Source organism: Anolis sagrei, chromosome 6, assembly GCF_037176765.1.
Source record: "Anolis sagrei isolate rAnoSag1 chromosome 6, rAnoSag1.mat, whole genome shotgun sequence".
Taxonomy (NCBI): domain Eukaryota; kingdom Metazoa; phylum Chordata; class Lepidosauria; order Squamata; family Dactyloidae; genus Anolis; species Anolis sagrei.
The window spans coordinates 24,414,214-24,430,937 of record NC_090026.1 but is presented as its reverse complement, the minus strand read 5'-3'; the positions used below and the strand labels follow the sequence as shown (position 1 = coordinate 24,430,937).

Here is a 16,724-nt window from a genome sequence, read left to right as displayed (position 1 = left end):
CCCGGCTAGCTCAGGTAGGTAGACTGTAGTGCAGCGGGGTGGATGGTACACTAACAGAATCCCTATTCTGTCCCGGTCACCTATTCAAAAATGGTTGACTATGGGATGGAGCATCTGGTCAGGGAGATGGAATCTTATAGACCATTGCAACCCCACCTCCCCGCACTCCAGATCTCTGCTGGTGCTGCACGGTGGACAAAACTGGGTCAGATTTACACCTCTAGCCTCGTCCAACGATGTCTCCATTATGCACGCCAGATCTGCCCGTTCATCCAGGATTAAATCCTGGATGAGAGCTGTTTTACCGTTGACAGATCTGGTGTTCAACAGCACCACCCTTAATCCAGAGGGTCCGCCATACTGGGTACTCCAATTTACCATGTCAGGAGACCGTTTTGGAACTACTAATATTGTTTCACAATCCCTAGGCCAAATAAGTGATCTCCCATTCCCGTATCTCCCCCTCCCCATTATTACTCTTATAGGAGCCCCTTGACCAATGGAACACCCATCTCCCTTTATGTGGTTCGTCTTCATATCTTCAACCCATGATTCAATATTAGTGGACTGATTTGTTGTCATTTCATTTTGTATTAGCCCTCTCGTCCATTCACTTCCCACCCCTGCCCTGCAAATTCCAGACCTCTCCAGCCCGTTCCAAATCTCACCTCCCTCACAAAGTGCAGTTATAATTAGTATATACAGCAACTTAGGACGGAACATGGGGAATGCTTATGGGTCAGATTTTAAATTAGGAGTCCATAAAGTGCTAGCAAATAATTGAGGTCCATAATAAGTTTATAAAGTGCTAGATCATATATAGAGTCTATAAAGTGCTGGTGGGGTTTGTTGTGGTTTAAAGTGCCAGATGGTTAATCTATAAAGTGCAATAGTAGAAGGGAGTTAATGGGTTAAAGTGCTATATAATGAACAAGCATTAGAAGCATGATTTTATATATATACAGAAGAGTAACGGTTCTTTCCTATGTCCTCAATCCCTTGATATTAAGGCCAAATTGATTTTAATAAAAAGCCCACCTCCCCATCCCCCCCAAAGTATCAGGCCTCAACAGCCAAAGACATAAACCTTCTGGCAGCCAAGCAGCTAAACTTAACTGGGTGGTGAGGTCTACAAGGAAATGACGAGGACCACTAGTAGTAGATGGTGATCAAGATGGCAGACAGGGAACTTCCAGCCAGATGGAAAACACTGACCCTTCCGGGGGTGGACGCAATAGTGAACACTACACACGATATCAACCTGTGCTGTGCGATGTAAATAGCAAATTGTGTGGGTGATAAACGGGGACACAGGAGGGCAGATTAATTAAGCAAGTGAGCAGCTGGGAGACAGAAGTTTTAAAGCCTCCTTCTCTGACTTGCTTCTCTCACTGGTGTGGGAAATGAGGCAGCCAGGACGCCCTCTTTCTCCTGTTCTTGCAGGCAGGGATGATAAGCAAGTAAGCAGCTGGGAGACAGAAGTTTTTAAAGCCCCCTCCTTTCCTGACATCAATACCAGGAAAGATTCTGGAACAAATCATTAAGGAGGCAGTCTGGAATTACTTAGAAAAGTACACTGCGATTACTAAAAGTAAACTTGGATTTCTCAAAACAAGTCATGCCAAAAATTTCAGAACTAAAACTTACCATCCTTTTTTGTTTTAGTTTTGTAAATCTCAGAAGGCTCCCAAGATTCATTGTAGGATACCCAAATGACATGTTTACACTGCTGATCTAATCTGCCAGAACACGGCTAACTAGTGACCCGGGAGAAGGAGTCAAATTTACATACCAGACCATAAGAAGTGACTTTTTTCACCACAACTTCCTCAACTCACCTGCACAAATAATTACTTTCTTCCAAAAAAAAAACAAACAAAAAAAAAACAAAAAAAAAACCCAAAGAAACAAACGTCTTACTTTATGGACAAAGACTATCATTGTACTTTGTATGATTTTATGTTCATTTTATGCTTTTTTGTTCATTTTATCTTTCTTGGAATCTACATTTGGGAGTGATTTTGATGGATAGAGATATACGTGTGTGTGTGTGTGTGTCATTTTTTTCTGATTAGGTAGTCCTTGCAATTCAGTTCAGGCTTCAGGACAATTATGAAACATTTGGGGAAAAAGATGAAACCCAATAAACTAGCACTAGAGGCTAAAATGGAGAAAATCTCTACAGCCACCATGTACTTTCCTTTAGTGCTCAGGTAAGATGGAACAAAACACAACCAAACACTGCAAAACACTAGCATGCTAAAAGTAATGACTTTGGCTTCATTGAAACTGTCTGGCAACTTTCTGGCAAAGAAAGCCACAGTGAAACTAACCATGGCCAGAAATCCCAGGTAGCCCATAATGCAATAAAACATTGTGACGGATCCTTCGTTGCATTCCAAAATAATTTCTTCAGTTAATATGTGCATGTCAAAATTTGGAAATGGGGGAGCAGTACACAGCCATACAACACACATACTGGCTGGAATAAGAGAACAGTTTAAAACTACCAAGTTTGCCAATCCTTTTCCCACCCATTTCCTCATCCTGGATCCTGGCTTGGTAGCCATGAAGGCAACAACCACAGTTATGGTTTTTGCCAATACACAAGACACAGCTACTGAAAAGACAGTGCCAAAAATGGTTTGTCGCAAATAGCAGGTCACTTTTTTAGGCTGGCCAATGAAGAGAAATGTACAGAGCGAGCAGAGTAATAGGGAAACGAGGAGAGAGTAAGTGAGGTTCCGGTTATTGGCCTTGACAATAGGGGTGTCCTTGTTCTTGATGAATATTTTGAGCACCATAATGTTGATCAGAGAAAGGGAGAGAGCCAAGCAAGTTAGAGTTATTCCCAAAGGTTCTGTAAACGAGAGGAAGTTTATACTTTTGGGAAGGCATTCATCTTGGTTCTTGTTGGGATACTGATCGTCTGGACACTTTGAACATTCAGCCATGTCTGAAAAATAAAACAGGTAATTTTTCATTTTTCAGAAAATCCAAGTTAAGTACTCATTGAGACATTCAACTCATTTCAGCCCAGCAAGCAACTGTCTCTCAATGTGTTGTCGAAGGCTTTCAACGTGGCCATACAGGCCAGAAAACTCACAGTAACCCAACTGTCTCTGAGCTTAATCTGCATCAGGATTAACATGAGCAGAAAGTTGGGAGCAAAAAGTAGACATGTTTGCTGTCCAGTGAAGAAAGGCAAGATAGAAATGTGAGTAATCAATAAGAAAAAATGAATCAATTTTGCTTCCTCTATTTGTCTTTGTGTGTCCAAAGGATCGACCCATAAGGTTTGTGGTTGTTGCCATAAGTTAAATTTCTGAAGAATATTAAACTGCCTACCTTTTTGGTTTGAAAATTTCCCATCTGGACATGGAATGCAATCATAGCAACAAAATATTTTCCCTTCCATCTTTTTCTTCATATAACCGGGATGGCATTTATCGCTACACAGTGAAATAGGCAGCACCTATCCACAGAAAGGAGAGACAGCATATCAGTTTGCCATATGAACAACAGTAACCGAAATATTCAATCTTACATCAATTGATTTTGGTAATACAGTGTTGACCATATGAACAGAGATGTTGAAAAAGCTTTGTTGTCACAAAGAAGATGGGTACAAAAAGGGAAAGGATTGTGCCTCTTCATCATTGTGAGTTTTCAATCTGTTTCTGATTTATGGTAACCTTGAAGTAAATCTATTGCAGGGTTTCCTCTGTAACATTTGCTCAAAGTAAGTTTGCTGTGGCCTTCCTCTGAGGTTGAAAGGAACACAGCAACAATAATACATTTATTGTGTAGGAGGAACAATTCATTTCTGGTTAATGGGATTGCACCACCAACATCAACCCAGGATCAATACATCATACTGTTTGAATTACCATTGCTTTTAAAAAGAAAATTTGAATAGACCCCACCTGATTGAAGGTGTTGTGCAACGTTATGGCCTCTTCATTAATGCTGAACTCTTTGCCCAAGAAAGCATGAGGGTCAATATTTCCTACTTTAACTTTTAAGAAGGATTGGTTTGGGAAAGTAACCCAGTTCATAATATCAAATCCAGCTGCTAATTCCCCATTCTCGTCAAAAGCCACAGTGTCTCCAGCACTATTGTTAAATATGACACTCCTCAAGAAAGAATGAAGCTAGATTGAAAGAAGAAAATGATGAATTGGTGGGGAATTACTATAAAGGGGAAGATGATGAGACTTCTGCTTCACTTTAACCTATCTGCATGCTTCCAGGATGATTAAGAATTTGCAGAAGGAATGAGTTTGACACCCCTTTAATTGGAGATATTTTTTTTGGTGAGGTGCCTGCATTATTTATGAGATTAGGCTAATGACCTTCAAAAACGTAAACTCCAGTGGTTCCATGGCATTGAGCCATGCCAGTTTAAGTGGTGTCCATTCTGCCTTGAAGTTACAATGTAGTTGCCCTTTTGGTCTCTCTATACCATAATGCGTTTGGCGGGGACGAGAGACAGGGCCTTCTCGGTGATGGCCCCTGCTTGTGGAATTCACTTCCCAGTGAAATAAGGTCAGATTCATCCCTCCTGTCTTTCAGGAAGAAGTTGAAATCATAATTCTTGGACCATGCTTTTGGACAACAGCATAACAGCACTTTGGGCATGGAATTGGACTGGAATGGTTATATGGCTGACAATAATGCTTTTAATTGTTTTAATTAATGTTCTATCTATTGTTTTAAATTGTTGTTATATTGTTGTTTTTGTTTAGATGTTGCGGCATCAAATTGTTGCCGAGTGTAAGCCGGCCTGAGTCCCCCTCCAAGGATTGAGAAGAACAGGGTAAAAATGCTGGAAATAAAAATAATAACAATAACAATAATAATAAATACAGGATTCCTGTCATCACATTTAATAGTTACTTGCCACCTCATAAGATAATAACAACAACAATAATAACAACAACACTTTATTTATATTCCACCCTATCTTCCCAAGAGGACTCGGGGCGGATCAGTGCACATACACAGCAAACATCTAATGCCATTTGGACAGACAGGACAGAAACAGAAAGAAAGAAGGTATGTTGTGTGAACCTCCAGCTTTTTGGCACCTTGGAGGTTGTGCTTGAATCCAGCCACAGGGGCATGCTGTCACTCCATCGTCTATGATGAGAAGTCATCAGGACTTCCTCTTTCCTTTTGGTCACCGGGCATTTTCTGATCTTCTTTTTTCTTTTATAGTATTGTAAAACGCCTCCTTTGCTTTTTAGTGGTACCCAATTTGTCTAATTGTGATCTGGGCTAACAGTTAGGTGCTCATGGGAGTTCGAACTGGCAACCTTTTGGTTGATAGATCTTATCGCTGCTGGTGATTTACTAGCTGTGCTAAAGCCTGACCCGAGATGGTCTGATTTGCCTGTCATACACTGCTTTATCTCCCTTTTCAGCACAGAGCCCTTCACATGAGATAAAGAAACTACTGGCCAGACTCTGTGCCGAAAAGGGAAGTGAACCAGCGTCCACCACGACAACATGGGAGCCTTCTGTGTTGCCTTCCCTTTAATGGGGGAAACCGGGTAGTGACACTTCCCCCCATGGGATGAGAAAGAAGGTGAGGTGGGCTGTGGAGTGGTGGCTTTACCTGCCATTGATATTCTGACAATATTAAATAGCAGACCAACACTTTTAGTACATTTAGTACATTTAGTACATATTATTATGGACTTCATCTCCCGTCTTTACTTTTGTAAATCATTAATATATATCTTGTATGCTCATTTCAAGATAGTAGTTTAAACATTTGATATCAGTGATACTTGTCTTGTCAAATCCTACCTGCCATGACTGAAGATATGAAGGATCTGGTGGACCCGGGTACGCCATTACTTTTTTACTTGTCTTAGATTTATAAACCCTATCTAAAGCATGTGCTAGCATGTAAACTGCATTGTAGATGCTGTAGCTTTGGCCTGTCATGCTTACTTCAAAAAGAACTCTTGGGAGATCATCCAGCCTTTCTTGCCCAGTGCACATAGGCCTCTTAATGTCTTCATTAGATTCAGAAAAAGAACAACTGAATGCCTCTTCCCAGAAAAATGTAAGAAAATCATTTCTTTTTGATGAACTAGGATGAAGTGTCAGAAGGAATTCTGAAAATGCCAACATTTCTTTTGAATGAATTGCAAAAGACAGTGTACCATCAAAGGTTTGTATATCAAAAATCCTGTGAACAGCTTGTGTTGAGAAATCCCAGTGAGCTGTCATAATCCACACTTTAGACAAAGATGCGAGTGTAATCATGTTTTTTAAAACAACATAAATATAAATCAGCCATTTCAATTGTGATACACTCTGATGCTCTGCATTGATAATCACCACCTTTACTTTGGGATTGGTTAGTAGACCGCATAAGTGTGGAAAGACTTCAAAAGCTGTTTCACTTCCCATTAATTGAGCTAAGTGTTTTGTTTTTGCTATAAAAGCTGTGCATATGCCTCCTTGGAAAAGCATATTTCCCAGCGTTTGCACAAATTTTTCTCCATTGTCATCTTCGGCTGCCATCAACCCAACCCATGTCCATTGGAAATGCAGAAGGAGCTGGACAATCCCTTTGTACTGATATACTTCATTTGGGACCATCCGATAGAAAAAAGAGTGTTGGGGTTTTTCACTCATCACTGGAGCCAATACACAGTAGCCAATCTAGACCAAAAGAAATTGACTTTTAATAGCATCAGTGTGGTATGGGTTTTCATGTGTTAAGTTTCTTCTATCACATTATAAAAATATATTTTATTCTTCAATCAATAATCAGCATTTCTTTACATCTTACAGAACATTCAGATACACCAGTGCTGTTGGGCAGGGATTTTAACCTGGCCTTCCAGTGCTTAGGAGTGCTGTACCATGCTATTATCCCAATCTGGTCTGTGACTTATTACAACCTTTTCACATGGCCACCGGAGGTGCTCCGCTTTGTAGAGAAGTGTGGGGAACCTAGCACCCCACGACCTGCATCACCAAACTCCATCCAAGGGCAAGTAGATGGGGGAAACGTGAGCACATGAGGAGTGTGCGGCTTCCCCCATACATTCCAAGGGCAACAAGGGAACTCTCCCATTTTGCTCTGGTGATAGCATTTTCTGGATTACAGCCTCCACAGAACCACGCTGGATTCATATGATGGGAGCCGGTGGGCTCGGTGGGTGACAGGGGTTAAATTGGTGCATGATGCCAAATTTAGCCTATGTGAAGAGGTCTTCTTCTATTTTTTAGTATTTTTAGTATTCTTTAGTATTTTCAATTCACTATATCCTACTTTGGAGAAAAGGTCATAATAAGTCACAGGCTAGATTGGGATAATAGCACATTACTGCATCCCAAAACACTGGAAGCACCCATATGCTATGTTTAAAGTTTCTCATTTTCCCTGCCTTATGTTTTTATTTACTTTCTGTTATATGATCTCCATCTTTTCCAACTCACAGAAATCCAAAAGTTACTAGATTTTTAAGAGGGAGTTTACCAATACTTTCTTCTGAGGTTGGGTGAGTGTGACTTCCCCGAATACATCCAGAAGGTTTCTGTGTCTGAGCAGGGATTTGAACATTGCTTTGCAGTGCTTTGGGATGCTGTAACATGCTATTATTCCAATCCGGCCTTTGACTTATTACAACCTTGTCACATGGCCATCAGAGGTGCTCCGCTTCATAGAGGAGGGTGCGGAACCTGGAGCCCCACACCCCACATCACTTGGCTCCATATGAGGGTGATCAAATGGGGGCAGCATGAGCTCACGCAGAGTGTGTGGCTTCCCCCATGCATTCCAATGGCAACAAGAGAGCCCTCCTGTGTTGCCCTGGTGGTGGCATTTGCAAGCTATACCTTCCTTCACCCAGCCGGCCCAGTGGGTGACCAGGATTAAATCAACACATGCTGCCGAATCTAGCCCATGTGAAGATGTTGTAAATTTAGTCATTATTCTATTTAGTCATTATTCTATTCTATTTTTAGGATTTTCAGTTTACTATAACCTACTTTGGAGACGGGTCCAAGGGAAGGTTGTCAGATCTATTTTGCTTTATCAAGGAACATCTTTTGAACACAAAGATTCTTAGAGATAAAACAACTATTCCTTTACTAGTTATACTAATAATCCTAATCAGAGATACATATGGAGGGAATAATCTAAACTTATCTATAATGAGCAGTGCACCATCAGAACACCCTACATGTTATGACCACTTGGAAATATTGACCTCCAAAATGACACATAATCCCATCTTTCACACACCCTACCAAAAGCTTGTCTTGCAATTTTGATACAATATTTCAATGGAGCAAGCACACGCAACTATTAATTAGTTACAGATATTTTTTCAGAGGAGAAACATAGGGAATATCCTGAGTGTAACATGAAAGGTGAAATGTAGTTTTAACCCCCCCCCCCCAAATGCAATGACACATTCATATGCTTTACCTGTGCAATCTTGTAAACGCCAGTGATTGTAGCCATGTAATAAGAGACTTCAGAGTCAATTCCTCCAATGGCAGCAACCAGATTCTTTTTCTTGTTACAGTGGAAGTTGGGGACAATCCTTTTCCAGGTGGAGAGAAGTTTCAGAGTGTTTTGATAAGTCATTCTTGCATTGAAATAACTGTCATAAACATGGAAACCCAAGCTGATATTTGATAAGATGTTGGGGTTGTTGTTTACCTCATTTACAGCAAATTCCAGGGCCAGAATATGTTGATAGTTCTTCAGTGTTGGCCTAATGCAAATGATTAGATATATGCATGTATAATTGTAAAATGTATGCAATAGATGTCTCCATAAAGCATTTCATTGAACAATGTTATATAACAGGTCAATGTAACTTTATCTGATATTTCAATTTTGGACATGAAGAAAGACAGACATTCAGACTCAAAAAAAATGAACCATTCCAATCTTTCTTTGATGTTCACTACCTGACAAAACATCCTTAGTAGTTACCCCACTTCTTTACTAGATTTTTATTTAATATGACTTTATAAAGATGTGGTTTCTAAAGTATAGTCACGCTTATTGTGCAACTAAAATAAAGGACATAACTTCTGAAGACGCCAGTCACAGATGCAGGTGAAATGTCAGGAGAGAATGCTGCTGTAACACATACAGCCTGAAATACTCACAGCAACCCAAAATAAAGTACAGTTTGAGCTGAAACTTACTTAAGACCAAGCATTCCATTGAGCCAATGGAATTTAATTTTTAACAATCAAAGAAGATTGCTATGTAAGTGCTACTTATTTCAGCAAAAGATTTACATCTACTTTGTGTCTACTCAGAATTCAGTCTGTTTTTTTTCTTGCTGTGTAATTCAATCCAATAGGAATGCAGCTTTAAAACTGGAGTTAGAATGCAATACACCCATTCAAGTACATAGGTGTAAAATTCACTGAACATTGTCTGGGCTAGATTTTGTGTCTGTAATATATTTTAAATGCAAATAATCAAGTGGTGACTATTAGACATTGGAATATTCAAGGAAAACTGCATACAGCTTCTACTGTATTATGATGGAGATCTTCTCTTACTTTCTTAGTTCCTAATACAGCCATGAGGAAAACTAGCAAATCGAAGCCAAAATGCCTCTAGACTATTGTGAATCTTGCTAACAATAGGTGTACTGTTCCAGAGTCTCCATTTAAACATGGGGTGTGACTCCTTTTCTCCTTCTCCACACAAATCCTTCAAGGCTGTTCTTGACATTAGAATCTCATCTAACCCCCCCCCCCCCCCCCCCCCGGAAATGCAAAATGAAAAAGAAAACACACTCAAAATGACGAAATGGAGGAAAGGAGATGAATACAATAACATGGCCAGACATAAATCATACAACAAAGAGAGTAATGCTATATTGGAAAATTGGCAAAACACATGATGCAGTTGTAAGTAGGTGGGTCGCTCATGCTTTGGATGGAGAGATAAAAAAATATGGTTGAAACAAAATACAGCAACAAGTATACAAGGAATCATAAACCGCAGAAGAGGTACACAGAAGAGGAAACTTAGATGGAGAGTGACAATGTAATCAGAAAGAAGTAATGGAAGATACAGAGCAGTATCATAGAGGATGAGACAGTATACAGAGTGGATGAAAATAGGACTAAGCACAATGAATTTAAAATGAGCTCTAAGAGGAGAGAACAAAACTGTATACATGTAAATACACACACTCCCTCACACACACAGATAATCTCAAGAAAAGAACATACATATTTTAAAGCTTGCTTGTAAATGTAAATGCAATTCAAAAATTACATCCATACATTAGTTCGTTTTCAAACTTTGTGCTGGGATGCTCATCGAAAACCATTCCATCAGACAGCATACCAAACTGGGAAGCAATTGTTCCAATCAACAAGTCTCCGCTTTGGTAATATTCATATGGCATCTGGAAGGTATCATCGAGAAAACACATTGTGGCCTGTGGCTTGCCCTCCATTTGAGATGACCACAACAGTAGGAAGGCTGCAGACAGAACACATATCCCTGCCACCTCAGGATAGAAAAACTGACATAAAATCTCCCTCTTCCATGTTATATCCGCACACAACATACTTTTAACGTTCTTTCTGCAATGACTGTGCATTTATTTGATCATAGGAGTCTGAGGATGTTGCTCACTCAATGCTCTCTGCTCATTTTTTGGATGGCAAAGGTACTTTATATAGGATTTCACAAGCTGCATTATTGATCATATTTTTGGCCTCAGCAAAATGCAAGCAATTTGAGATAATTACACAGTTATAAGTTATTTCCTAGGAGTATTGGGCTATAGGTGAAGTCAAAGAGAAGAGAGTGAAAAACATGTACTTAAAAAAAGTTTAGTTTTTTCCATTTTGTTTTTAGTTGCCAAAGATGCACAATCAATGGTGCACCCAAATCAGAAATATAAGAAGTACACACAGTTGGAGGAAAAAGAAATGAGAATATTTGTCATGCATAATATTCATAGTATTACTATTTCTCTAACCTGTAGAACTAGTTAACTCCTAGGTTTTAGAATCTGACCTAAAGCATTCTGCCCAATATCTCCTCAGCCTTGGTATTTGGGGGCATCTACATTGTAGAATCAATGCAGTTCGGCACTACTTTAATTGCCTTGGCTCATTAAGCTGACCTTTCTGGGGGTGGAGCCAGTAGCTAGGTCATCATTTTCAAGAAAGCATTCATAGGAGTTCTGGGAAAAGTGGGAAGGAGGAACTGTGGTCACCTACAGGGCATGTTTGTCTTTTCGCCAGAACACCTAGCAAGCTATATCTGCAACAAAGGCCCAAATCTCCACACTTATGGATACCATGGAGCTTGAGCTTTACTTGACTGCTCTTCAAATAGGGCAAAAAAGCACCATCTTACCGTTTTTATTTGCTGCAAGGACAGGGCTTGCCATTCACCATCACACAATGCAAGGCAGACCCCCCCAATGTTCTCCCAAAGTGGAGTGAAAGCACCAAAAAGCACTTTCTCCTCCACAACGGGGAGGAAAGTGTAATTTGGGTAGCTCCAATGAAGCTACCTGCACTTTCTGACCCATTTCACTGTGTGGTTGCAGAAAGACTGGTGGGGCAATGTGCATTGCTGCCCTTTCTCTCACAAGATGGGGGGGGGGGGGGAAGGGTGCCAAAGTGCCCTCCTCTTCCCCAACATGTGATGAGCGGAGGAGGGGAGACAAGCAAGGCGCCATGAGCCACCCCATGCACCTTCTTTTTTTGTCAGCAATTGCCAGTGCAGCAGGACATCACGAAAAGGTTGCGTGAAGAGATGGTTGGACAGCCCAGCTGACCACCCTAGATGTACAACACACATCAAATAAACCAACAGAGAATGATTATGAGTAGGTCACTTCAAATGTGGACAAGGTTCATGCTTGGAGGAAGTTCTATCTCTGCCAGCAGGCCTACCCAGCCAATTTTAAAGCATGACCTTTTAATTTGTATCCTTTGTTTAATCTCTGTTTTGTGTATTTTAATATGTATTTTATAGAAATACATTTTAACATTGATTCAAAGTTCTCTACTCTGTCAGAGATGATGAAGCATTAGAACATGTTGGAGAGGACGGGAGGTTTTTGGCTACAACTGAGTGAACTGTCATTCACAAAGGCATGCTGGATGTCTCTGAGGAAGAGGAGGCCAGTTCATAAACACAGGCCCTTCCCTATAGGACAGAAAGCTGGAAGGAAAGAGGTTAAAATAAACCACTTCTTCCCAGGTTTCTCTCCCCACACCCTCCCACAACCCCAGGCTTTGACCTGGGATGCCATTCAGACCCCCCCCCCCACCTCCTGATGTGTCATTTCCAGGTGTCAGGCATACTCAAGGGGAGAAATTGTGTGGGGGGTCATCCTCTGACTTCTTTGGGCTCTAGGGGCCCAAAGAAACGGGATGGCTGTGGGGATTGTGGAAGCGGTCCCAGGAGTCAATCCCCACAGAATCGACACCTGATAAGATCTGAACCTTAGCTGAAGATCCAGTTCTTTCCAGATATTTAATTAATGTAGAGTAACTTGGAAAAACTAGCTTTCTCCATATTAATTTGTTTTTACGCATTGTTTATATGCCTCAGGTAAAAGTGAGACAGGTCTTGTGTTTTGGGTCTGTCTGGAAGGACCCACAGAATCAAATGGAAGTTCTCTCCACAACCATAAATTATGCTGAACAAGAAAACTGTGGGGAGGGTGAGAGGTTCTTGGACACAGCTGAGTGGATTGCCCTTGATGAAAGAAGGGGGATGTCTCTGAGGAAGGGACAAGTTTAGAGCTATAGAATTCAGTCAAAAAAGAAGAGGAACAGGAACCAGAGTAACAAGGTCAGTTCTTAGGAGATCTGCAGGGTGTCAGATTCAGCACAAGAAAGGGACCTTGTCTATTCCCAGAGGAGATATGTACTGGTCTCCCTCATCAGAAGAACAGAAGCAGTGTTTTGCAAACATGACAGGAAGTATGCTTCTTCCTGGGGCAAAAACACCATATAGCTGATTAGCTGATGAGACTCATCAAGCCCACTGACCACCCTCATCTCCTGTTGGTTCATGTGGCAACCAATAATTCTGCAAGGCATGCTCTGCATAAAGATCAGAAGGAATGTTAAAGCTCTCAAAAGAAAAATAAAAGATCATAATGTACAAGTTGTTGTTTCATCTCTCCTCCAAGTTGCACGATGCAGTCCAGGAAGGGCAAGAAGAAAGTGTTAAAAGTGAGGTTAAAATTCTGCTGGTCTACTCAAGGTGAGGATTTCAAAGAGAAGAGGGGAAGATTCCACTCAAAGGAGGGTTTTAAAAGTGTGACATAGAAGGAGACATTGCCTCTCTAGTATAAGGGATCCCTGCTGGTATCCTTGAAATAGGAGGTGATGCTGCCTGTCAGTGTGATGGGAATTAAGCAGATGTTTGAGCTAGAAAGGGAGGTGGTGATCCTGTGACATTAATGACAACCCCATTGAATGGCACACAGCGGAGATGGAGAATGGGGAGAAAAGAGTTCCCCATGTGATGGTTCTGAATGAGGGCAACAACAAGCAAACACCTGAGGAGCGAAATGTGTGATGAACGATTGGGATGATTGGGAATCAAAAGGTAAGATCCTCTTTGCTATACTCATGCTTCTCAAGCTCAGTGTATTGAGGTACCATGTTCCCAGGGCTAGATGAACTACATCCAATAGTATTGAAGGACCTAGCAGAAGTCATTTCAGAACCACTGACAATAATCTTTGAGAATTCTTGGAGAACAGGAGAAGTCCTAGCAGACTGGAAGACGGCAAATGTTGTCCCTATCTTCAAGAAGGGAAAAAGAGGACCCAAATCATTCATTCATTCATTCATTTATTTACAATATTTGTATACCGCCCCTCTCAGCCTTCTGGCAAAATTCAATACCACTAAAAACACAGCTACAATATAAAAACTTTAACATCAGTAAAATCATAACAGCTGTAATAAAACATAATTCAATAAATACTCATTAAAACAATGTCCAATCCATCTTGTAGTTGATTCCGTTCTTATGTCTGTTACTCAGTATTCGCAAATGCCCGCTCGAATAGCCATATCTTGAGTTTTTTTCCAAAATGCTAAAAGCGAAGAAGCCGATCTAATCTCCATAGGAAGGGCGTTCCATAGCCGAGGGGCCACTACTTAGAAGGCCCTGTCTTTCGTCCCCGCCAGCTGTGCTTGAGATGATGGTGGGACCGAGGGCAGGGTCTCTCCAGACGATCTTAAGGTCCTTGAAGGTTCATAAGCGGAGATGCATTCGGACAGGTAAGTTGGGCCAGAACTGTTTAGGGCTTTATAGGCCAAGGCCAACACTTTGAATTGTGGCTGGTAGCAGACTGGCAGCCAGTGGAGCTGGCGCAACAGGGGTGTTGTATGCTCCCTGAGAGCAACCTGGCTGCCGTCTGTTGGACCAGTTGTAGCTTCCAGACAGTCTTCAAAGGCAACCCCACGTAGAGAGCATTGCAGTAGTCTATAACAAGAGCGTGGACTACCGTGGCCAAGTCAGACTTCACAAGGTATCGGCGCAGCTGGCGCACAAGCTTTAACTGTGCAAATTTTCCCCTGTGCACCACCAAGACCTGAGGTTCCAGGCTCAGCAATGAGTCCAGGATCACACCCAAGCTGCGAACCTGCATCTTCAGGGGGAGTGTGACCCCATCCAACACAGGCTGTAGCCCTATGCCCTTACTACTGTCCAGGAGTACCTCTGTCTTGTCTGGATTTAATTTCAATTTGTTTGCCCTCATCCAGATCATCACAGCAGCCAAGCATCGGTTCAGAACATGAACAGCCTCCTTAGTAGCAGGTGGAAAGGAGTGACAGAGTTGGACGTCATCTGTGTACAGATGACACCGCACCCCAAAACTTCGGATGGTCTCCCCCAGTGGCTTCATGTATATGTTGGACAGCATTGGCGACAGTATTGAACCCCGAGGAACCCCACAAGACAATGGTTGTGAGGCTGAACAGATGTCTCCCAATAACACCCTCTGGGTGCGACCCTCCAGAAAGGACTGGAGCCATTGTAAAACAGTGCCTCCAAGGCCCATTCCGGCAAGGCATCCCAGAAGGATAGCATGGTTGATGGTATTGAAGGCCGCTGAGAGGTCCAGCAGAACCAACAGGGACACACTCCCCCTGTCTAGTTCCCGGCATAGATCATCAACTAAGGCGACCAAGGCTGTTTCGGTTCCATGTCTTGGTCTAAAGCCAGACTGTGCCGGATCCAGATAATCCGTGTCTTCCAAGAAAACCTGGAGTTGAGAGGCCACCACACATTCCAGGACTTTGCCCAAAAAGGGGAGATTGGAAACAGGCTGATAGTTGACGAATTGAGTGGGGTCCAGTGATGGTTTTTCAACAGCAGTTTTATTATAGCTTGTTTTAAGATCACTGGAATATTGCCTTCCCAAAGGGAGGCATTAACCACCACCTTTAACCACTCGGCCAATCCCAATCTGGCCTCCTTTAAAAGCCAGGATGGGCAGGGGTCTAGGATGCATGTGGTTGCCCTCATTCCTCCGAGTATCTTGTCCACATCGTCGGGTTTCACCAATTGAAATGAATCCATCAAAACCAGACAAGCGGATGCTATAGTTACATTCTCAGAGGCTGCCATTAACATGATGTCCAGGCCAGAACAGATCAAAGTGACTTTGTCCGCGAAGAACTGAGCAAATGCCTCACAGCGGGCTATTGGGTTGTCTGTGTTCCCATCCAAGGAGGGGGGATTTAATAGGCCTCTGACAACTCAAAACAGCTCTGCTGGATGGTTCTTTGCGAATGCAATATTGGCCACAAAGAAATATCTCTTTGTGGCTTTCATTGCTGTGTCATATGCCTTTAAAGAGGCAACATGCCGTGTTCAATTTGGCCTGCTTGGATCTGAACGCCACATGCTCTCTAGTTCCTTCTTCCTTCGCTTCATTGCTGCCAGCTTCTCATTGAACCAAGGAGATGATTTAGCTCGGCTACTTAAGAGGGGACGTTCCAGAGCAATCGTGTTTATTGCCCTAGTCATCTCCCCATTCCAGAGAGTGACCAGGGCATCAACAGAATCACCAACCGAAGTGGTGGGAAATTCCCCAAGAGCCATCAGGAATTCATCCAGATCCATAAGTCTCCTGGGGCGAACCATCTTAATGGGTCCTCCACCCCTGCGAAGTTTAAAGGGTGCAGTGAAGTTTATAGGGTGCAGTGAAGTTTAAAGGGTGCAGTGACCAGGTGGTGATCGGTCCATGGCAATGGAATGATGGTCAGCTCCTCCACACCGCCAAGTCAAATGTATGTCCAGCCTTGTGAGTAGGGCCATATATCAGTTGGGAAAGCCCCATGGTTGCCATGGAAGACATGAAGTCCTGAGCTGCTCCTGACAAGATGGCCTCGGCATGGATGTTGAAGTCCCCCAGCACAATAAGCTTGTGGCAGTCATTAGGGAAAATAATAATTAGGAAAATGGGATTAATGAAGAAGTCTTACCTTAAAAGCTTTCCTTGTCCGTTCTTGAGGCTTTCAGGGGAAGAATACTGTAGGGAAACTAACAGATGGGAACGGAACTAGAATACGCCATATCTTAAGTCAATATTGGAGGAAGCCAAGGCTATGTGCTATGTGCTAAAAAAGGGAAGGTCACAGAGAATTGGCACTACAGGTAAATCGATAATTATTGATCCAAAACTAGGACATTTGAAGATATGGTACAACAG

The 16,724-nt window shown here is 42.0% G+C and overlaps 1 protein-coding gene across 1 annotated transcript; it reads right to left on the bottom strand.

Moving 5' to 3' along the window:
- Window positions 1-2,003: 2,003 nt before the first annotated feature.
- Window positions 2,004-14,654, bottom strand: LOC132783378 (vomeronasal type-2 receptor 26-like). The gene is given in 7 exon segments (XM_060788511.2): window positions 2,004-2,956; window positions 3,349-3,475; window positions 3,927-4,154; window positions 5,815-6,681; window positions 8,459-8,576; window positions 10,294-10,418; window positions 14,511-14,654. Coding segments are annotated over 7 exon segments (2,562 nt in total).
- Between the last annotated feature and the right edge of the window lie 2,070 nt (window positions 14,655-16,724).